The 24633-nt window shown below is 44.9% G+C and overlaps 1 protein-coding gene across 1 annotated transcript in view; it reads left to right on the forward strand.

Annotated features, from left to right (window-relative positions):
• The window catches only part of LOC141267224 (uncharacterized), a 60264-nt gene that overhangs the window by 18495 nt on the left and 17136 nt on the right, over positions 1-24633 (forward strand). Inside the window, exons 4-5 of the mRNA XM_073680237.1 lie at positions 9636-9746; positions 24388-24566. Coding sequence (XP_073536338.1) covers positions 9636-9746; positions 24388-24566 — 290 coding nt within the window. The remainder of the gene's footprint in view (positions 1-9635; positions 9747-24387; positions 24567-24633) is intronic.

The following is a 24633-nucleotide window of genomic DNA, read 5'->3' on the forward strand; positions in this document are numbered from 1 at the left end:
CTATTAGGATTTTGCAAGCTACAGTGCTTGACAAAAATTTCTCTGGCTCAGAATACCCCTTTAACCTATACGTCCAGGCATATACTGTATGTTAAACAGAGGTCATAAACTTCATGACGCGCCCCTGGGCCTGAGTCGCGCAGCGTTGCGCACGCGGGAGCCTACCCGGAGCCGGATCAGATGGGGGTAGTAGTCTCGTGGCGGTGACCCGGTCCGTGCCCAGGGAGTCAGACTAAGTGGCAGTCTATTAGCAGTAGATGGTGGATGACTATGCCACCCGTTGAATGCAGCTTTAGGGCTGCTGCTGCAGGGCAGACCGCTGAGGCCGGTGGTAGGATTGTGCAGCGTGGTAGTATAACCCCCAACGGGAGGGGTATGGCCTCAGGGCAGCCGACGTGGATGATGGGGGTAGCAGGAACCACTCAGAGACGATGCGGTGTAGTTCAGGGTCTTTACTGGTGACAAAGATAGACCCTCCCGGAGTACTTGCTAGCAATCGGGGCCTGGTCAGTCCTTGAGCAGATGGGATCTCCCCTGGCCAGGCGGAGTTGTAGGCCTTCCCAACTAACTGTACTCTTCTGGCTACCTTGCTAGAGGCGGGTAAAAGTAGCCCACGTCCCTGAGTGTACCGTGTGGTGCTCACCCGTATGGCCGGTGACTCGGGACCTTCTAATGGCTTCCGCTCGACGATGACGGTGCTGGTCCCACGCGTGTGACCGTGCCTTCGGGTTTCTGGGCCAGAGGACCTGCAATCCCCTGCCGGTCGGTTTCTGCTGCTGGGTAGGAGTTAGTCCCCACAGCCTCGGACTCCGGGTCCGGTAAGAAATCTTCTCAGTCAGGGCGAGCTCTGCAGCTGCCAGCCCCTGACTCCTTGTAACACTGCTCCCACAGAGCTCCTGATGTTCTGTTCCTATATTTGCTTCTTCTCTCTGTCTCTACTTCTTCTCTACTCACTAACCCTGCTTCAGCCCTAGGTTTATATAGGGGAAGTTCTTCCCCTCCCAGGACTGGGCAGGAGGTGTGGCATGCATAGGATCCCTGACCAAGAGACCTCCCACCTGCTCTCACACGTAATATCTTTATCACTGTGGCAACCAGACCCCTGGGGTGTCACATTCCCCCCTAGTGAAATTTAGTACTCCGGGACTAAACATATTTTTTTTTTTTTTGGAAAAACATAACAAGGTATAACAATAACAATACAATAAAGAAACACATAAAGGTGGTCACGGCATGTCCGTAACCGGGTGCAGTCTTTGAAGAAAGCAAGGTGTCCATTTCACCAAAACAGGGAGACGTAACCAGGTAGGGGTCTGTCCTGCCCCGAGTCCTTAACAGTCTTTAGTCCGTCCTGGGTTACGCTCCAACTATGTACACAGGATTCCCGGTAAATCCACCAAAGACTCCTATAAACAACTAGAAACACATAATTATACACAAGCAACAAGAAAAACAGGTAACCACAAATAAAACAATTTATACATTTCAAATCCTCCAACGTGCGGGTAACTGGCCTCTAGTGGCCCTAGTGGACCTACGGAGCTGACTGTCTAGCCCTGAACTACAGGGTGTAGGAGCTGTCAAGGGTAAACTGGGCAGCTGTCTACCGGCTCTTTGGCTCACTAGGGGTACGGCAGGCTCACTATAAGCAGAGGGTTGATCCTCCTGTTCTGCTTGTGTGGAGTCTTCTGCCTCCTGGACCGGCTGTTCTTCCAGCTCTACCTGTTGCTCCGTAGGTGCTTGGGATGCTGGTTGGAGGAAGGTGAGTACGGGTACCACAACTGCGCCATTGACTTGAGTCCAAGACCGAGGGAAGTCTCCGAGCACAGTACTAACCATGTCTTCCCTTTCCTCTACGGGTCGAGGGTCTTCTTGTTCCTCTTCAGGGTTCCGTAGCTGTTCGGGACACTTCTTCAGGTGATCCCGGGATACAATGGTTGTGGTTTCCCCTCCGTCTTTACTGATGGTACAGACCTTTGGGTTGTCGTGGCTTGAGGGCAGTACGGTGTACGGGTCCTTCTCCCACTGGTCGTCCAACTTGTGGAGCCATCTTTTTCTCTTCAAGACCTGCTCTCCGGGTACCAGGGGAACAGCGGGAGCATACTGGTTGTAAGTTTTCTCTTGTCTTTCCCTAGCCTGACAGAGACTTCGCTCCACGCTCTCCTGTACTCTCCGGTACTGCTGCTGCCTCTCTGTGTCCCAGTCTGCTTCTGGTGAAGTGTCCTCGGGTGTCAGGACTCCCATTTCCAGGTCAACAGGTAACTTACCAGGTCTCGCCCTCATTAGGTAAGCCGGGGTACAGTTGGTGGAACCTACCGGGATGTGGTTGTATAGGTCCACCAGATCGGGCAGCTTCTCAGGCCACAGACCGCGTTCTTCCAGGGGCAACGTTTTCAGAAGATCCATTACCACCTGGTTCATTTTCTCACAAAGTCCATTAGTTTGCGGATGATAGGGTGTCGTCCTTATCTTCCGGCAGCCATACAGAGTGCAGAATTCTTGGAAGACCTCCGCTTCAAAGGCAGGTCCCTGGTCTGTCAACACTTGGTCCGGGTACCCGTGTGGACGGCAGAAATGCTGCTGGAAGGCTCTAGCTGCTGTTCGAGCTGTTAAGTCTTTGACGGGGACGACAACCAAGAACCGGGAGTAGTGATCCACGATGGTTAGTGCGTAGACGTAGCCACTTCTGCTTGGGGTCAGTTTTACATGATCCAAGGCTACCAGTTCCAACGGCTGCCGGGTGACGATGGACTGCAGGGGAGTCTTCTGGCTGGCACGGTCCTTCCTTCTTAGGTTGCACGGGCCACAGTCTCTGCACCACCTCTCGATGGTTCCCCTCATGCCTACCCAGTGGAACCGCTCGCGCAGCAGGAACTCCAGCTTCTTCCATCCGAAGTTTCCAGCCCCGTCGTGGTATGCCTCCATCACCATGGCTGCGTCTCTTCGTGGCACCACTACTTGCCAGATTAGTTCATGCGTCCGGGAGTTAACCATTCTGCGGCACAACTTCCCCTTGTAAAGGAACAGTCTACTCTTTTCTGCCCACAGTTGCTTGGCTTCCTCCGGAGCGTCTGGGTCAAGGCGAGCCTCTGGCCGAGTCAGCATCTCCTTCACCAGCCGGACAGCAGGGTCACTGTCCTGCGTTTCCGCCCAGTTGTAGTGAGGTAAGGGGTTAAGCGTAGCGCCTTGCTTACTCCTTACCTGATGGGAATACTGGATAGTCCCATGACGGTGAAACGCGGGGAGTTCGACTTCTTCCAGTCCCTCTGGATCTTCTCCTCCGTCCGGTAGATTTGGCATCCTGGACAGGGCGTCCGCGTTGGTATTGGAGCGTCCTGCCCGGTATTTGATTGTGAACTTGTAGTTGGACAGACGGGCCATCCATCTCTGCTCTAGGGCACCGAGTCTGGCTGTGTCCAGGTGTGTCAACGGGTTGTTATCCGTGTACACGATGAGCCGGGAAGAAGCGAGGTAGTGCTTAAAGCGTTCGGTGACTGCCCACACCACTGCCAGGAACTCTAGCTTAAATGAGCTGTAATTCTCAGGGTTTCTCTCGGTGGGTCGCAGTTTTCGGCTGGCATAAGCGATGACTCGTTCTTTCCCCTGCTGGATCTGGGACAGCACAGCTCCTAGCCCGATGTTACTTGCGTCGGTGTAGAGGATAAAGGGCTGGCTGTAATCCGGGTACGCCAGGATTTCATCCCCCATGAGGGCCATCTTCAGCTGGCGGAAGGACTCTTCTTCCAACTTCTCCCATCTGAAGGGCGGCTTCTGGTTCTTGGCCTTCCGGGACTGGCCTATCAGGAGGTCCTGCATAGGAGCTGCCTTTTTGGTGAAGCCGGGGATGAATCTGCGGTAATAGCCTACCAACCCAAGGAACTGCCGCACTTCCTTTACACTGGAGGGACTTGGCCATTCCTTAATTGCGGTGATCTTATCAGGGTCGGGAGCCACTCCATCAGCGCTCACCACGTGTCCCAGGTACTGCACCTTTGGCTTCAGGAGGTGACACTTAGAGGGTTTCACCTTCAGGCCGTAACTTGCCAGGGCTTCGAACACTTCCGCCAGATGTTTCAGGTGGTCCTCATAAGTCTTGGAATATACGATGACATCGTCCAGGTACAACAAGACCGTCTCGAAGTTTTTGTGTCCCAGACAGCACTCCATTAATCGTTGGAAGGTTCCTGGTGCATTACAAAGTCCAAACGGCATACAGGTAAACTCGCTAAGTCCCATCGGGGTGGTGAATGCGGTCTTCTCCCGGTCCGCCTCTGCTACAGGAACCTGCCAGTACCCGCTAGTGAGATCCAAGGTAGAGAAGAAGTTAGCAGATCTTAAAGCAGCCAAAGACTCCTCTATCCTTGGTAAAGGGTACGCATCCTTGTGTGTGATACGGTTGATTTTCCGGTAATCTACACACATCCTCATAGTGTTGTCTTTCTTTTTGACTAAAACTAGTGGGGCTGCCCAGGGGCTACAGCTATCCCGGATTACCCCAGCCTCCTTCATGTCTCTAAGCATCCCCTTGGCGTGTTGGTAATGTGCAGGGGGTACGGGTCGATACCTCTCTTTTATGGGAGGATGATCTCCCGTGGGGATGTGGTGTTCTACCCCCTTGACTCGCCCGAAGTCTAAGGGGTGTTTACTAAACACTCTCTCATACTCTTGAACCACCCGGTAGACTCCCTGTTTCTGGTGGGAGGGAGTGGAGTCAGTACCCAAATGTAGTTGCTGACACCAGTCCTCCATTGTTTTCTTAGAGCCGTTACCTTCCTCCGGGTGAGATGGAGGCAAGGGTTCCACAGATTGTATAGCATTTTGGTTAATGGTATATAATTTGGCTAGCATGGCATACCGGGGCAGGTACACTTCCCTCTTCCCGATATTGATTATGCGAACGGGCACCCTCCCATGGCGTACATTAACCACCCCCCGTGCTGTCAAGATGGTGGGCCTACTGTCTGAGTAAACTGGTTCTACCATTGCCTGGTAATCTCTACCTCTCAGACCAATAGCTGCCCGGCACCAAATCATCATTTCACTTTTTGGGGGCATGGCAATAGGGAAAGGGTCACACATTCTCACGCTACCAATCTCACCGCCGGAGAGTTCCACCTGTTGCCGTCGCATCAGTGCCCGGATCTCTTTTTGGAGCACTCGCTGCTCGCCGGAGCTGGCGTTCTTGGCAACCTGCTGTAAAAGGAAAATCACCTCTGCAAGACAATTTTCAATTACATTAGTTCCTAGAGTTATCTTTGGGTGACTCTCGTGTTTGTCAATGTCTACAATGATCAGTCCCTGTGCTGCCAGTTCAACTCTACCAATTTTAATGGTCACCTCTTTAAATCCGATCTGTGGCACGGGCTGACCATTGCTGGCGATGATACTCAAATCGTCGTCAGGGTAGCGGGTAATATCCGAGTCATTCCAGTACTGCTTGAAGAGCACGTACGGGATGGTGGTGACCTGTGATCCGGTGTCCAGTAGGGCACTCATAGGAATGCCATCCAGTACCACAGGCAAGACTGGACGTCCGCCCACATATTTGTCGCGCCAGTTCGATGGGCCTGATGATCTTTTTCATAGGGGTTGGCCCTCTACCCTAGGTTGTGCCAGTTTAAAGGACAGTACCTTGCCTTATGTCCGGGTTGATTGCAGCGGCGGCAGATGGGTTGTCCGTTCTCGTTGTATCGGTCGCTGGGTCTTCCTCTGGCCGGTGGGGTCCTCCTTGGTCGACGCCACGGGATGTCCTCCGGTCCGGATGCCAGCTGGATCTTCCCTGGAGTGGAAACCTGTAAAGACTGCACAGTTCGGGTTAGCGCGGCAACGCTTTTAGCTAGCTCTTGGACCTGATGGTGCAGGTCTGGAGCCGAGTCATTGTTCAAAGCCTGCGCATCAGCTCCCACAGGCCCTGCCGACAAGGGCGCCGCCTCCTGGTGGTAAGTGGTAGTGGGGCGTCTGTGGGTCACAACGCCACCTGGTGCCGGTTCTCGGAGCACCCGGATGGCTCTGTCCTTGAACTGTGCAAATCCCAGATGAGGGTCCTGTAAGGCCATTGCCCGCAACTGGGTTCGGTGGGCATTGCAATATAAACCCTCTATAAATTGTTCAGTTAACAGCCTGTCCTCGTCTCCCACGCCGTCAGGGTCGGTCTGCTTAATGGCCCTCAGGGCCTCTTGTAGGTTCAGGGCATAGTCCCTTATACTCTCATGTGCCCGCTGTTTGCACCCGTAGAATCTAAGCTTGATCTCGGCTGAGGTGCGGGTATCAAAGGTGTCCCTCAGCCGGGTTAGTATCCCTGCGACAGTCCTCCCCCCAGGTGGCCAGGACTTTACCTCCCTTTGGGCTGCCCCGGTTAATTGGGCCACCAGGATGCTCACTTTTTGCTCTTCTGTGAGGGGGTACACCTGGAAGAGGCTATCCAGTTTTTCTCTAAAGTCCTGCAGGGTATGTGACTCCCCTGAGTACTGGGGTAGCCAGGCTGCCCCCGGGATATAGGGCATGGTAAAAGGCATGACCGCCACAGCGGTGGCGCTGGCGGGGGTTGGAGCGGTGAAGCTCTCCTCCGTATCCGACATCCTTCTCCCCCCTAGTGGACCGTGGCCTACCTTGCGATGATCCTCTTCCGTAGGCCGCGGCTCCGCAGTGGATCGTCAGGGTTGAGGACCTTCCGTCGCGCTCCTGTGACGTCGGCGTCTGCTGGGCTCCTTCCAGGACCTTACGCAACGTCCGGACGTGAGGCGGGGCTTCAGTTCTCGCGCGCTTTCGGAGTCCACGCCCCTCTTCTTCCCGCGCGGCGTCTTCAAGATGGCGGCCAACGGCGGGAAAACTCCACGGATGACGGGAAGAAGGCTGAAGATGGCGCCGGATGGCGGGAAAACCTCACGGATGGCGGGAAGAAGGCTGAAGATGGCGCCGGATGGCGGGAATCTTCACGGATGGCGGGAAGAAGGCTGAAGATGGCGCCGGATGGCGGGAAAACTTCACGGATGGTAAGTTTTAAAAGTCTCTTTTTCAGGCACGCAGTACCCGGTGGTTGCGGGCACGAAATCCTGCCGACTACGCCAAAAGTTGACGCGCCCCTGGGCCTGAGTCGCGCAGCGTTGCGCACGCGGGAGCCTACCCGGAGCCGGATCAGATGGGGGTAGTAGTCTCGTGGCGGTGACCCGGTCCGTGCCCAGGGAGTCAGACTAAGTGGCAGTCTATTAGCAGTAGATGGTGGATGACTACGCCACCCGTTGAATGCAGCTTTAGGGCTGCTGCTGCAGGGCAGACCGCTGAGGCCGGTGGTAGGATTGTGCAGCGTGGTAGTATAACCCCCAACGGGAGGGGTATGGCCTCAGGGCAGCCGGCGTGGATGATGGGGGTAGCAGGAACCACTCAGAGACGATGCGGTGTAGTTCAGGGTCTTTACTGGTGACAAAGATAGACCCTCCCGGAGTACTTGCTAGCAATCGGGGCCTGGTCAGTCCTTGAGCAGATGGGATCTCCCCTGGCCAGGCGGAGTTGTAGGCCTTCCCAACTAACTGTACTCTTCTGGCTACCTTGCTAGAGGCGGGTAAAAGTAGCCCACGTCCCTGAGTGTACCGTGTGGTGCTCACCCGTATGGCCGGTGACTCGGGACCTTCTAATGGCTTCCACTCCACGATGACGGTGCTGGTCCCACGCGTGTGACCGTGCCTTCGGGTTTCTGGGCCAGAGGACCTGCAATCCCCTGCCGGTCGGTTTCTGCTGCTGGGTAGGAGTTAGTCCCCACAGCCTCGGACTCCGGGTCCGGTAAGAAATCTTCTCAGTCAGGGCGAGCTCTGCAGCTGCCAGCCCCTGACTCCTTGTAACACTGCTCCCACAGAGCTCCTGATGTTCTGTTCCTATATTTGCTTCTTCTCTCTGTCTCTACTTCTTCTCTACTCACTAACCCTGCTTCAGCCCTAGGTTTATATAGGGGAAGTTCTTCCCCTCCCAGGACTGGGCAGGAGGTGTGGCATGCATAGGATCCCTGACCAAGAGACCTCCCACCTGCTCTCAGACGTAATATCTCTATCACTGTGGCAACCAGACCCCTGGGGTGTCACATTCATATGAGAAGATTTTCCAAGATTTTTTTGTTAATTCCATTGGCTTTCAGACACATAAAATAACATACTCTGTTATATTCACCTATGCAGGTCTAGTGCTGCCTCTCCATTGCTGGTCCAGTCTTTGTTGATAGGCTGCTATGTTGACGTCATGATTACAGCTGACATGAGCGCTGCACCCAATCACTACGCTCAGCGTTTTTGGGCTGACTATCTCAGCATCACCTCTGAGCCCAGTTATTGCAGCAGTCATGTGAGCTGTGATATTACAACTGCAGCTTGTCAGCAAAAAACAGAGTAGTAGTGAAGAGTTAGCTCTGGATCTTCGGAAGGGTGGGAATAGCTGAAAAAAAGGAAGATCTTTCTAATGAGCAGTACATGCAGAAAAGACACATTGATTTATTAATATATTTACACACACTCACCAATAAACAACCCAAATCACACAGAAAAACTGATGCACACACCCCCACTAATACTGATATATACACTCACTAACACACACAAACACTGATACATATACAAACACATTTCAGAAGTTTTTCCACCTTTAATGTCACCCATAATCTATACAAATAATTTGAGAAACAAACTGAAATCAATATGAGGGGGGGGGGTAAAAATAACAAAACAAATATAATGTGCCTACAAAAGTGTGAACACCCTCTTATAATTGGAGATGTGGTTATGTTTACAATAAGCCAATCACTTTTTAATCCATGTTAAATAGTAGTCATTACACAGCTGACATCATTTACATGGATTCTGATTAACCCCATATGAAGTTAAGCTGTTCTAGCAGGATTTTCCTGACAGCAACATTAAAGGAGCTGTAGGAATTTCTTGGAGGTACTGGTTGTGTACGTCATGTGACAACAATCTCCCATATTTTTCATATATCTGGCCTGTGGGGTAGGTTGATATGATGGAAGGCTTTTTTTTACAAAGAAAAACACCAAGCTTGGTTATGTTTTACCAAAACCTACATCAAGTCTACCAAAGCACGTGGGAGAAAGCATTATGGTCTGAATGAGATCAAGGTTGAACTTTTTGGCCATAATTCCAAAAGGTATGTGTGATGCAAAGCCCACACTGTGCATCACTAAAAGAACACTGTTTCTTTGATTCCTTCCCACAATCTTCACCTCATCACACCGCTGCATGTTGTCTCCAGCCTGGAAGTGCTGGCGCTTAGCGCTTCAATTGTATTGGCATCTGAAAGGCACAAGTACAATTGATCGCAGCGGTCCGGTGTTGTACTGGTTCTCCGAGCCGGCTATCAGCTAACTGGTTTGGAGAATGGCCAAATCCCACTCCCTAGAAATGGCAAAATGCTTAGATGTCTATTTCAGCTGCATGCTGGTTCTTTATGGTGAGTCCTGGTATGCTACAGAAAACATATGGATTTACTGTGTAAAATGCTTCTAACAAAGGCTTCACTACATGATTGGACAAATGCATATTTCAATGTTTGACTGGCTTTTTATATTTACTTTTGGGGTTGTTAGATTTTTATTTTATGCCATCTGTTTCTTCATTCTAATCATGTATATAAAACAGATGGTGCTGCAGAAGAAGCTGGACTTCAGGTTGGAGATATAGTAATGGCTGTAAATGGAACTGACGTCACTAGTATTCCTCACTCTGAAGCTGCAAGTTTAGCAAGGCAAGGTAAGCATGAGAACCTATATGGAGAGATTTAGGGATCTCATGTGATTGCATCCGCTAAGTATGTTGTGTTTGGCATAATAGGTTTGCTCCCTTGTTGTCTGTTCAGAAGGGAACCGCTTCTCAACCCGTAGACTTTTTGATTGCTAGGGGGTGGGAGCTCCTTCTTGATTGACAGTTCAAGCCACCAGCATCATTGCTGCACTGGCCCAAACTGTGCCCTCCCAGTGTTGATGCTTGAAGCAGGTTTGTTACTGCATCATCGGAGGAGTATCATGGAGCTGAAGATGGCAGGGATCGGAAGCTAACAGTGCTCCACAGATCCTGGCCAATTTCAATGAACAAATGAAAGAGAGAGGGAGGTGCTCCCTAAAACAAGGAACTGAAAAAATAAATCAATTTATAGTTTTCCATGTCTTCTAGGAACAAAACCATAAATAGCTACTCAATGATGAGGATTCGTAATTTTCCAAACGAGCTGCTGCTCCTGTGTACGTCCTCCTCAAATCGGACAATCACAGTGTATTGTCATTTGTCCTCATAACATTGATCGGGAATTGCCCACGGTGTAATATATAGCAATTTGTACTTTACATTATAGTATATCAATCTGCACTCATTTCGGTGTTGTGTTTATAACTTCTATAAGCAGTTAATAGTAAAATATAAAATTCTAATTAAAGTATAGTAAAGGGGAAAGTATGGGAATTGTAATGACTAGTGAATTAAAAAATGCTTATTTTAGAAGTACTTTCCAATAGATGAGGATAACCCTTTAAAGACTTCATGTTAAACAATGAAGGATTCAAAATCATCCTCAATTTGCCTGTTTGTAAACTTTTTAAAATATTCATCTTTCAGTATCTGATGGCTACAGTTTTGCTTTTTTCTCATTTCTCAGTTTTTTCATTGCTAAGCGCCTTATGAATGAGAGAAGAGGACACATACTCTTCCAGCTATCATACTGATCTCCACATTACCCTGAAACATTAGTATAGAGAAGCTGACCACTGTGCTGTCACATAGGCTGTTATAAAAAAGTGCAGTGGTGATTTCTACAAAAAAAAAATTGTAATAATATTACATAAACATAATGCTGATACACAGGGGTCTGTTCAAACATTATTATTACTGAGATCTAACTATAAGATATAGTAACGCATATACATGCATTGATTCAAATCAAAGTACATCTATGTGTGTCAAGTCATGGGAAAGGGAAGAAAACCATTTCAGTGTGTTTATGCCATAATGTAATTTATACATTGTATATAGGGGATCCGGGATACCTGAGTAGATAAAACAAAATTGTTAAAAACATCTTAATCAGTGTATATTCTATAAAAGATTATGCAAAAGGTCTACTAGACATGGGACTTATTACGCATTTTGAACCTTTGAACTCCCTGGTTCTTAGCCATAACTAACTAGACACTATACTAAGTATATTCTATATTTAGTCTGTTAATTCAACCAGAACACTGAATGGGATTTTGTGAACTGTCCTGAAAGGGCCGTAGTGAAGCCTCTCGTCCTACAGTGTCTGCAGAAGTTCAGCCCATCTACCTCTGCAGCTTCATTAAGATACAGTTAAATGAGATTTGGGGAGTCAATCCTTGATGGCTTATTCTTAGGGTAGGCCATCTTCGTTATATTAATAAGGATCCAACCCTTGGGAAATCTCTTGATGCTTTGAAATGAAAAGCCACAATGCATATATGAAGGTGACTGTACATATTATTGCAGCTCAGTTGTTTAAGTTAAGTTAAAATTTGGATTGAAAAAAAAAACAAAAAACTGCCATATGTCCTAAAATGGATAGTTCTGTTTTTTATTGAGTTTCTCATGCAAGATTGTATGAACAACATTAAATAACAATTCATACAAATACATAGACTAGCATACCTCCCAACTTTGAAAGTTAGGAAGAGGGATACATATTGTGCCGCACATAGCTCACTGTGTCAATTTTTATTTAACACTAAGCCATTTCCCTAAGCTCGCCCAGCCTGCTATATGTTCCCACACATGAGCACATGAGTGTGCCCACTGTAATATTCCCACACAGTATATTACCCTTTTAATAGCCTCCACAGTGCCCACTACATACAGTGCAATGCTCCCACAGTGCCCACTACATACAGTGCAATGCTCCCACAGTGCCCACTACATACAGTGCAATGCTCCCACAGTGCCCACTACATACAGTGCAATGCTTCCACAGTGCCCACTACATACAGTGTGATGCTCCCACAGTGCCCACTACATACAGTGCAATGCTCCCACAGTGCCCACTACATACAGTGCAATGCTCCCACAGTGCCCACTACATACAGTGCAATGCTCCCACAGTGCCCACTACATACAGTGCAATGCTTCCACAGTGCCCACTACATACAGTGCGATGCTCCCACAGTGCCCACTACATACAGTGCAATGCTCCCACAGTGCCCACTACATACAGTGCAATGCTTCCACAGTGCTCTCCACACATAATCTAATACCCATACACCAGTGCCAACCATATACATACAGGTGCATCTCACTAAATTAGAATATCAACAAAAAGTTAATTTATTTCAGTTCTTCAATACAAAAAGTGACACTCATATATTATATAGCGTCATTACAAACAGAAGGATCTATTTCAAGTGTTTATTTCTGTTAATGTTGATGATTATGGCTTACAGCCAATGAAAACACGAAATTCATTATCTCAGTAAATTAGAATACTTTATAACAACAACTTGAAAAATGTATTTAAAATCCAAAATGTTGGTCTACTGAAATGTATGTTCAGTAAATGCACTCAATACTTGTTCGGGGCTCCTTGTGCATCAATTACTGCATCAATGCCGCATGGCATGGAGGCGATCAGCCTGTGGCACTGCTGAGGTGTTATGGAAGCCCAGGTTGCTTTGATAGCAGCCTTCAGCTCGTCTGCATTGTTGGGTCTGGTGTCTCTCATCTTCCTCTTGACAAAACCCCATAGATTCTCTATGTGGTTAAGGTCAGGGGAGTTTGCTGGCCAATCAAGCACAGTGATACTGTTGTTTTTAGACCAGGTATTGGTACTTTTGGCAGTGTGGACAGGGGCCAAGTCCTGCTGGAGAATGAAATTTCCATCTCCAAAAAGCTTGTCAGCAGAGGGAAGCATGAAGTGCTCTAAAATTTCCTGGTAGACGGCTGCGCTGACTTTGGTCTTGATAAAACACAGTGGACCTTCACCAGCAGATGACATGGCTCCCCAAACCATCACTGATTGTGGAAACTTCACAGTAGACTTCAAGCAGCTTGGATTGTGGCCTCTCCACTCTTCCTCCAGACTCTGGGACCTTGATTTCCAATTGAAAATTGAAACTCTGGGACCCTGTGGAGTGCGTCAATGACTGCCTTCTGGACATCTGTCAAATCAGCAGTCTTCTCCATTATTGTGGAGCCTACTGAAACAGACTAAGGGACCTTTTTAAACACTTAGGATGCCTTTGCAGGTGTTTTTTGTTAATTATTTTAATTTATTGAGATAATGACTCTTGTGTTTTCATTGGCTGTAAGCCATAATCATCAACATTAACAGAAATAAACACTTGAAATAGATCACTCTGTTTGTACTGACTCTATATAATATATGAGTTTCACTTTTTGTATTGAAAAACTGAAATAAATTAACTTTTTGATGATATTCTAATTTAGTGAGATGCACCCACATTGGCTCCCCACAAATATTATAATGCCCCCTTAGTGGTCCATCCACACTTTGTGAAGCCCCCACAGTGCCCACCAGACATACTTTGATGTCTCCAGAGCCAATCACTCACAGTATGATGCCCACAGTCATCCCATACCGTATGATGTTCTCACAGTCCTACACACACACACTATGATACCCCATTACACCTACACACAGTATAATGCCCCATATTGCCCGTAAAAATACACAGTATGATACCATGACATTGTACCTAACACACTGTATGATGCCCAAATGCCCCACACCTCACAGTATGATGCCTCCCCATTGCCTCCAATAAAATTCTGCCCACACAAAGTATAATTCCCCCACAGTCCTCCTCACACACTATGATGCATTTAGTGTCTACCCCAGAAACTATGATGTCCCATGCAAGCATTCCATTTGCCTGTGTATCCTTTCACATCCCTACTCCTTGGCTACAAGGTGCTCTCTGTTGCCATTTTTGTGAGTTGAGAATAATAAGTGATCTGAATGTCCTTGCTTGTTCTTCAACCTCTACACAGACATACACTGTGTGAAGAATTATCAGGCAAATGAGTATTTTGATCACATGATACTTTTTATACATGTTGTCCTACTCCAAGCTGCATAGGCTTGAGAGCCAACTACCAATTAAGTAAATCTGGTGATGTCCATCTCTGTAATGAGGAGGGGTGTTGACTAATGACATCAACACCCTATATAAGGTGTGCTTAATTATCAGGCAACTTCTTTTCCTTTGGCAAAATGGGTCAGGAGAGAGATTTGACGGGCTCTGAAAAGTCCAAAATTGTGAGATGTCTTGCAGAGGGATGCAGCAGTCTTGAAATTTCCAAACTTTTGAAGCGTGATCACTGAACAATCAAGTGTTTCATGGCAAATAGCCAACAGGGTCACAAGAAGCGTGTTGGCCAAAAAAGGCGCAAAATAACTGCCCATGAATTGAGGAAAATCAAGCGTGAAGCAGCCAAGATGCCATTCGCCACCAGTTTTGCCATATTTCAGAGCTGCAACGTTACTGGAGTATCAAAAAGCACAAGGTGTGCGATACTCAGGGACATGGCCAAGGTAAGGAAGGCTGAAAAACGACCACCTTTGAACAAGAAACATAAGATAAAACATCAAGAATGGACCAAGAAATATCTTAAGACTGATTTTTCAAAGGTTTTATGGACTGATGAAATGAGAGTGACTCTTGATGGGCCAGATGGATGGGCCAGAGGCTGGATCAGTAAAGGGCAGAGAGCTCCACTCCGACTCAGACGCTAGCAAGGTGGAGGTGGGGTACTGGTATGGGCTGGTATCATCAAAGATTAACTTGTGGAACCTTTTCGGGTTGAGGATGGAATGAAGCTCAACTCCCAGGCCTACTGCCAGTTTCTGGAAGACAACTTCTTCAAGAAGTGGTACAGTCCGTATCGTTCAAGAAAAACATGATTTTCATGCAGGACAATGCTCCATCACATGCATTCAACTACTCCACAGCGTGGCTGGCCAGTTAAGGTCTAAAAGAAGAAAAAATAATGACATGGCCCCCTTGTTCACCTGATCTGAACCCCATAGAGAACCTGTGGTCCATCATAAAATGTGAGATCTACAGGGAGGGAAAACAGTACACCTCTCGGAACAGTGTCTGGGAGGCTGTTTTGGCTGCTGCACGCATTGTTGATCGAAAACAGATCAGGCAAATTACAGAATCTATGGATGGAAGGCTGTTGAGTGTCATCATAAAGAAAGGTGGCTATATTGATCACTAATTTTTTTGGTTTTTGTTTTTGCATGTCAGAAATGTTTATTTCTAAATTTTGTGCACTGATATTGGTTTACCTGGTGAAAATAAACAAGTGAGATGGGATTATATTTGGTTTTGATTAAGTTGCCTAATTATTCTGCACAGTAATAGTTACCTGCACAAACAGATATCCTCCTAAAATAGCCAAATCTTAAAAAAAAACACTCCAACTTCCAAAAATATTAAGCTTGGATATTTATGAGTCCTTTGGGTTGATTGAGAACATAGTTGTTGATCTATAATAAAAATAATCCTCTAAAATACAATTTGCCTAATAATTCTGCACACAGTGTAGTGGTGCAGGGATCTGATGGTTCCCTGCTCCACCCTGATTGTTGAAAGACACATATACAGTTAAAGTTTCATCTCCCCAATTTCATGACTTTCCTGCTGGATTGAGGACGGTTGGGAGATATGAGATTAGATAGATAGATAGATAGATAGATAGCCTTTCTCAGTCTCAGATCCAAAGCATGGTATACTTACTGTAGGTATGGAATAAATAATTAGCTTTTCACCATGATCAAATATAATTTCTGCCTATTTTTGCATTTTATGTTTGGGGTGAAAGCTTGCACTTTATTTAGGTTTAGTTCTTCTTTGTTTTGTGATTTTTTTAGAAATATATTGTTTATGTATATGATTATAATTATACAATTTTTTTCCAAATTAGGATAATTATACTACCTAATAATAAATGTATATTTATATATAAGCACAAAATACTTATTATTTACTTTTCATTAATTCTCATTTTGTACATATAACGCCAACATATTCCGCGACATTGTTCCAGTTGCTGAACATACAGTGGGTACGGAAAGTATTCAGACCCCTTTAAATTTTTCACTCTGTTTCATTGCAGCCATTTGGTAAATTCTAAAAAGTTCATTTTTTTTCTCATTCAAGTACACTCTGCACCCCATCTTGACTGAAAAAAACAGAAATGTAGAAATTTTTGCAAAGTTATTAAAAAAGAAAAACTGAAATATCACATGGTCATAAGCATTCAGACCCTTTGCTCAGTATTGAGTATAAGCCCCCTTTTGATCTAGTATAGCCATGAGTCTTTTTGGGAATGATGCAACAAGTTTTTCACACCTGGATTTGGGGATCCTCTGCCATTCTTCCTTGCAGATAGTCTCCGGTTCCGTCAGGTTGGATGGTGAACGTTGGTGGACATCCATTTTCAGGTCTCTCCAGAGATGCTCAGTTGGGTTTAGGTCAGGAATCTGGCTGGGCCAGTCAAGAATGGTCACAGAGTTGATCTGAAGCCACTCCTTTGTTATTTTAGCTGTGTGCTTAGGGTCATTGTCTTGTTGGAAGGTGAACCTTCGGCCAAGTCTGAGGTCCAGAGAACTCTGGAAGAGGTTTTCATCCAGGATATCTCTGTACTTGGCCGCATTCATGTTTCCTTTAATTGCAACCAGTCGTCCTGTCCCTGCAGCTGAAAAATACCCCCATAGCATGATGCTGCCACCACCATGTTTCACTGTAGGGATTGTATTAGGCAGGTGATGATCAGTGCCTGGTTTTCTCAACACATACCGCTTAGAATTATCACCAAAAAGTTCTGTCTTCATCTCATCAGGCCAGAGAATCTTATTTCTCATAGTCTGGGAGTCCTTCATGTGTTTTTGAGCAAACTCTATGCGGGCTTTCATATGTCTTGCACTGAGGAGAGGCTTCCATCAGGCCACTCTGCCATAAAAGCCCGACTGGTGGAGGGCTGCAGTGATAGTTGGCTTTGTGGAACTTTCTCCCATCTCCCTACTGCATCTCATACTGCCAGGTCTAGGAAGACTTCTTACATTTAAGGATTATGGAGGCCACTGTGCTCTTAGGAACCTTGAGTAATGCTGAAATTCTTCTGTAACCTTGGCCAGATCTGTGCCTTGCCACAATTCTGTCTCTGAGCTCCTTTGGCAGTTCCTTTGAGCTCATGATTCTCATTTGGTCTGACATGCACTGTGAGCTGTGACTTCTTATATAGACAGGTGTGTGCCTTTCCAAATCAAGTCCTATCAGTTTAATTAAACATAGCTGGACTCCAATGAAGGAGTATAACCATCTCAAGGAGGATTACAAGGAAATGGACAGCATGCGACTTAAATATGAGTGTCTGAGCAAAGGGTCTGAATATTTATGACCATGTGATATTTCAGTTTTTCTTTTTTACTAAATTTGCAAAAATTTCTACTTTTCTGGGGATTTTTCAGTCAAGATGGGGTGCAGAGTGTACTTTAATGAGAAAAAAATGAACTTTTTAGAATTTACCAAGTGGCTGCAATGAAACAAAGAGTGAAAAAATTAAAGGGGTCGGAATACTTTCCGTATCCACTGTAGAATATAAAGCAGATACCATATGCAGGCTAGCAGCAATATTAATTGTGCATTCATTTTTTCCCATCAGAAAAAAACTGCAGCTACAGAACTGTGCTCGCTGTGCTTACAAAACGCGTTTCTCCTATGTATGGCCCCAAAATAGGAAATATACATCAATTCTTTACTTTCGACATTAATCATGGTAAGACTGGAGACAACTTTGGCTTTTATTCTTACCCTACGAAATCCCTTCCTCCAAATCACTAGCTAGCTTGCACCCTGTAATTATTCCTCAGTCTAGCTAGAGTGCTGTATATGCAGTATACAATCACGCATTGGGTATGCAGTAGATAATTATAGTAAATGCATACAGCAAAAATACCTTTTAAGTATTTTTGCCTGAGAACCAGTCGCTGCATTGCAAAATGATATTTTTTAGTCCAGATCATTATATAAATCTCTTGGGATGTGGGAGGATGTAGTCTCCACAAATGTCAAAATATTTGGGGACTGACAATAGCAACCCTGGCATTGAGGACAAATTTTGCACTATATAAGTGGTCAAGAGCTGGGCCATTTTTGGTGGAAGAAGCTACAGAGATGTAGCTTTGGGGCAAAGACAGGATATTTACTATAAATATGGTTGGAGGACACTGAACTGAACCTTAAAGGAGTTTTCTGGTCTTTTGATAAAAGTCTGTTGTTATTCTCAGGACAAGTGTTTGGTGGTATACTGGGCAATTGCCCAGGGCCCCATCCTTTTAGGGGCACCCAGCATTTTCAGAAGAAACTGCAGTGATAATTCAAGCTCTGTATTATCTATGTATTCAGGATTGCCAACCGTCCAGAAAATCCAGAACAAAAATAGGGCACTTTTTTGCCCTGTCCGTAAAAAAAAATTTAAGGTGTCCGTGATTTTTTTGAAGCTGAAGGATTTTCTATAGATTATTTTTACTTTAGTTATCACCCTTATATTACAGTTTACAGTGAATGCAGCTGATGTCTTCATATCAGAATTATGGGCTGTAGAAATGTATCACTTATAATGATTTATTATGGTTTTCCAATGTGTCCGTAAAAAAGATTGTTTGCCCGTGATTTTTGATGAGATGACTAGAAAACATAAAAAGTCACATTAGCAACCCTGAATGTGGCCTGAAGAATGCAAATTGCATACTTGCGTTTACTTGATCGGCCGCTCTTGCCGGTAACACCGGAGAATCCTGACAGCATGCTCATTGCACATTGAAAGGATTCAGAAGTCTGCAGTTACATGGAGTAACTGCAGACTTTTATCAAAACAACAGACCACCCCTTTAAAGAAAACTGTACCTATGGCTATAGAAATCTGTGAACTGTTTTTGTAATGTCTATACCTCCTGCCTGTCACAGCATGTGCTGCTTGTCTTTCCCAAAGAAATATTTAAATTTCAGGTCCTCACCTACAAAGGATACCACAATGCACCATCCTACATCTTTTCTTTTATCATTTTACACACACTCTTTGATTTCTTATTGAATGGAGTCTTACTTTTTTATTGTTCGTCTTCCATACAAGACTTCCCTGGGCTGCACCTGCTCTCTAGACTGCACTATCTCACATAATTAGATGTACTTCCTCATTTCATATTTTGAGTCCCCTGAAAGCTACCTCTTCATGAAGGCCTATGCAATTCCCAATAAATCTGAAGCTCCTTGGTCTCTTAACCAGATCCAGCTTATCTGTTGTAACATGTAACAACTTGCCTTAGTATCCTTTAGATTGTAAGCTCTTGGGAAGAATCCTTTCTTATATTACTGCTTTGTAGGTGTTTTATCAAATATTGATTGTAATTCTGTGTATTTGTCACTTTCCTGAATAGTATGGCGCTGCGGAATATGTTGGCGCTATACATATAATATTAGGCATAATAATATGTAACTATGCTATAGGTATATAGAGTTAGAGTCACTTCCAAATTATAAATGAGATATTAGATTGATTGTTTAGCTCACAAATACCGTATTTTTTGTACTATAAGACACATCGGACCATAAGACACACCCCAAATTTTCAGGTGAAAAATAGGAAAAAAAATATTTTTTATAAGATGGGGGTCCGTCTTATAGTCTGAATAGGTATCTTACCTGTGGGCAGTGGAGAGGGGGTCACAGGAGGCAGGGTCCCTCAGGAAGCCGGCAGAAGTGGAGCAATGCTATGGGCCCTGGGTGGGAGAAGGTGGTGCATCAGCAGTGGGGGGTTACGGTGGTGGTCAAGCGGGATTGCAGGAAGCAGGGTCCCTCCCTCAGGAACCCGACAGTGGCAGCAGAAGCAGTAAGATGCTGCAGGGCCGGTTCCAGTGGTCAGGCAGAGTGGTGGGCATCACTTTTCCGGTGGCCGCGGAGTTCTTCATGAAGCCATGATCCATAGGGAAATGGTCATCTGAGCCGGTGCATGTGCAGACTGGGATCTCGGCGGCCATCTTCCTGAAGCCGTGGGCCTTCCTGCGATCCCGCTCCACCACCACCGCAACTCTCCGGTAAGCTACGTTCAGACCATAAGACACCCCCCATTTTCCTCCCAAATTTGGGGGGAAAGTGCGTATTATGGTCCGAAAAATACGGTACCATTTTTAACAAATGCTGCAGTTGACACTATCGCCTGCTGTACTATCAACACAGGATGACATCAGCATATCCAAAAATCCAGATTTATTTAATAATCTAAACAGTACAGAAAAGATGCCACGTTTTGGGTTATAAGAAGCCTTTTTAACTGTTCTCATACAGCACGTAATTCAATTGTTTGGACTGACACTTAGTAATCCATTCCATAGAACCCAATGAAACCTTAGAACTGCCATCTAACAGTAGTGTGACTTTTCTATTGCTTTACATAGAAGATAATTTGGTTTCCTAAAGGGAGGTAGTGCCCTGTGTGTGGGCAAGGTCCTTATTATCCCCAAGCCATATAAAAGCCAAAGCAAGCCACTTCCTTTGTATTACCACCAGTTTATGTGATGTTTATTCGGCACCTGGCACCATAAACACCTTGATGCTAATTTTCCCTAAAATTATATTATATATGCACATAAGGATCGTACTAGGGGACTATCTGTGTAATTCATGGACATACTGAGTTTTCCAGAGAAGGTGATGCTCTTTTTTAGGCTAATTGATAGAGGTGATGAATAAGGGATTCTATTTAATTCACTTACAGGAAATCCATCACCAGGTTTTTACAACACCATCTAAGAGCAACATGATGTAGAGACATAGACCCCGACTCCAATGATGTGTCACTTGTTGGGCTGCTTGCTGCAGTTTTAATAAAATCACAATTTTATCAGCCAAAGATTATCACTAGTGGACTAGTAATCCTGCCATGTAGTCCTCCATATTCATGAGCTCTGTATAACCCCGCCCCCACCACTGATTGGCATCTTTTTGCCTATGCACAGTGCACACAGAAAGCTGCCAATCAGTGATGTGGGCAGAGTTATACAGAGCTCAGCATTCACAGAACTGGTAGATCTGCAGCAGAGAAAACAGTGACTTTATCAAAACTGCAGCAAGTAGCCCAGTAAGTGACACATCTCTGGAATCAGGGTCTTTGCCCCTACATCAGGCTGCTTTCAGGTGGGGTAGCAAAAACCTGGTGACAGATTCCTTAGGCAGCGTCATTAAATCACCTTTATCATTGACCAATGTCCAATTTTTCATATTTTGCCAATAAAATATATCGTTTTATTTCATTTCTTACTGCAGAAATGGTTTTTTTTTGTTTGTTTTTTATAGCTTTGGATAATAATATTAACACAGCCACCAATTTGCAGTCTTTTCTGCTGTAATGCTATATTCAGGCGTTCTCTGTAGGATACAGTAAATGTATAAAAGATTTTATTAATTTCTAGAGCATTTTGTAAATCCAGAACAAAACAGATTGAATCATTGTTCGTGTTTCACTGCAACCATTTTGTTCTTCTGTCAAATCAAAGATGAAATGTGCCAATCATTGCACAAAATATCTACTATTTTCCCATTTCCTTTGTACAGCGCGCAGCTGAGTCTGACAAATAAAGTCACAATAACGAGAAATCAGATGTTTAACCCTATCCCTACCAGCAGAACCACTGGAGATAGGGAAAAAGAAGGGTTACATGAAAAATCAATGTTAAGCCTATTTGGGGCAATATCTATGTTTTGCTGGACTGTAATATTCATGACCTGTACATAGGGTAAGTGCAGATGAACATATATTTGGTCCGTGTGCTGTCCATAAGGAGAACAGACAGCAGAGGGACCAATGTTATCCTAGGTGCTAGTCCAGATGGGCTTTTTGTCCTAGGGGCTGTATTATGTCCTACTGCGGACATACTACAGCCCCGGAAAAGCCCTTTTTTGCATTTAATTGAACAAGATTTCAATATATCAACATCACCAATGGAGATTCTTGGCTTCTTCTAGGTACTTCACTTTCATCCACTTCAGCAGACACTAAAGGCAATGTACCACCCAGCTGCTCCCCACTGAAAACTGATGTTTACGACAGTTTTCTTTTTTTTTTTAAAGGGGGCTTGGGTAGTTTGTAAATCCCCTTTAAATCTAACAAAAATGAATCTAAAACGTGACAAATTTGCTCAAACAAAGCAAAGCTTGAAGCTGACCTCTAATTACAGATGCAAAATGTATTATATTATTGTATTTCACATTAATTGGATTAAAATGTAGACAGCAGAAACTACATACGGTAATCATCTTTTGAAAAATGGATATTATTTATCTGAGCAGTGGGGCTTTTCTTTCTTTTTGTCCACCCTATAACTTCTAAGGATGTATTATCCACATGTATGTGGATATGTGCGATATTCACTCTAGCATCATTCTGCTTCTTCAGTATATCATGTACATGTGCCTCTAGAGCAGGGATATCAAACTCAAACACACAGAGGGTCAAAGTGAAAAACTTGGACAAAGTCGCGGGCCAACCAGTATACAGTATAATGGGGCCCCATATAGTCCTCCATACAGAATAATGGGCCCCACATAGTGCGCCATAGAGTATAATGGGCCCCACATAGTCCTCCATACAAAATAATGGGCCCCACATAGTCCTTCATACAGAATAATGGGCCCCCATAGTCCTCCATACAGAATAATGGGCCCCACATAGTCCTCCATATAGAATAATGGGCCCCACATAGTCCTCCATATAGAATAATGGGCCCCACATAGTCCTCCATACAGAATAATGGCCTCACATAGTCCTCCATACAGAATAATGGCCCCACATAGGGGTGTTGGTTCTGGTTTAGCGGACCAAATACTGTATAATCACCCTGTGGGCCAGAATTGTCCCACGGACCAGAGTTTGACATGTATGCTCTAGGCTATCTTTCATTTTTTCTGCAAGTCGTAGGGAGCCCATACACATTAGATACAACTGGAATTATACAGTTTATTTTGACTTTGGGAATAGAACGATCAATATAACCAGTTGGATTTTTTCGGACGATGAAAAGCATTGACTGGTAAAAGGCCAGTATTGACTGATGTAGGCTGTAGTAAGTTTGTGGCTTTCGACGAACGATCATTGCTTTAACTGAAGAACAATAATTTGTCTTCCCAATTTTCATCTAATGTGTATGTTGGCCTTTAGGTTTTCTTTTATTGTATGGCTCATTACCAAACTAAGGTTGGCTTGAATTGCTTATTGCCTTTAAATAATAAGTTGCAAACTGCAGCTTAATTGTAATGGTGGAAAGAGAACCTGTCAGCACGAATGTGTAATGTACAGTAAAGACATGGCTGTAATGGCGCTGTAATACTCATTACGTTGATATCTTGGGTGAAGAAATCTGCTATGTGGTTCTTCTTTAATCGCCATTTGAAGTTTTCTCCTTATTAGATTTCGGTGTATAGGGCCGGACTGTGCACTGGGTTTTCTCCTCCCTGTCTGTGATTCCCCGGCCCCTCTGCTGCCTCCAGTCTGTGAATCACCTGCATCCTTTGTTTGAAGTTTGAAATCTTAGCAGTGACCTGTCAATCATAGACCAGAGGCAGGGAGAAGGGCCGGGGAATCACAGACAGGGAGGAGAAGACCCAGTGTACAGTCCTGCCCCTATGCACCGAAATCTAATTAGGAGAAAAATTCAAACAGTGAGTAAAGAAAAATAATAAAGCGGATTTCTTCAACAAAAGTATCAATTCAGTATTACAGCCCCATTACAGCCATGTCTATACTTTACATTACAAAATTGTGCTCACAGGTTCTCTTTAAGTTACCCTGCTATGGTTTGGTTCAGCTTGCACAATGTAGCACAGGAGTTCTCAATAGCAGTCTTCAAGTTCTTCCAATAGGTTGCAATATCTATATAGCCAATAGAGAGGATAGCTGTTGCAATGCTCTGATAATTATTTTGTTACCTGTGCAATATTAAGGAAATCCTGAAACCATGTCCTGATGGCAGTCGGACCAGCATAACTGTGACAACAAGAGGACATTTTATTTTGAGGGCCAATTAGCGATGTATTTAAAACATAAGTCCATTTTTTAATTACATCCTGAATGATGTTGTTATCCTGTGCACACAGGAGATATCATCAATAAATTCTAATATGTTACTTGTGAATTAATCACAAATGATTGGCCCTAAACCATCTTCATATCAGTCTCCTGTTGGAAGATTGTGCCTGTTATTGTGTCCGAACCTGCGCCTGATTCCTTAATACTTGATTCCCTGTTCCTGGGGGTATTTGATAAGTACAGAATATTTTTTTGTTTAGGATTTTATCTAATTTAATTTGTTCTTCAGGTCCTGATGTTTTGACCCTGGTTGTTGGATCAGACATCAGTCACTTTCCTAATACTCCCAGACCCACATGCCGGGGTTATTTACATAAGCGAACTCATTCGGGATTATTGAAAGGATGGAGGAAGAGGTGGTTCGTTCTCAAACATGATGGGAGTCTTCACTACTACAAGCATAAAAAGGTAAATAACAGATATTGCATGCAGTGTTGTAGATGTAGCATTTTCTGACGACGCACATGTCACAATG

The sequence above is a fragment of the Phyllobates terribilis genome, unplaced genomic scaffold (assembly GCF_046119375.1).
Source record: "Phyllobates terribilis strain yellow unplaced genomic scaffold, ASM4611937v1 Scaffold_1__5_contigs__length_1240528914, whole genome shotgun sequence".
Lineage (NCBI taxonomy): Eukaryota > Metazoa > Chordata > Amphibia > Anura > Dendrobatidae > Phyllobates > Phyllobates terribilis.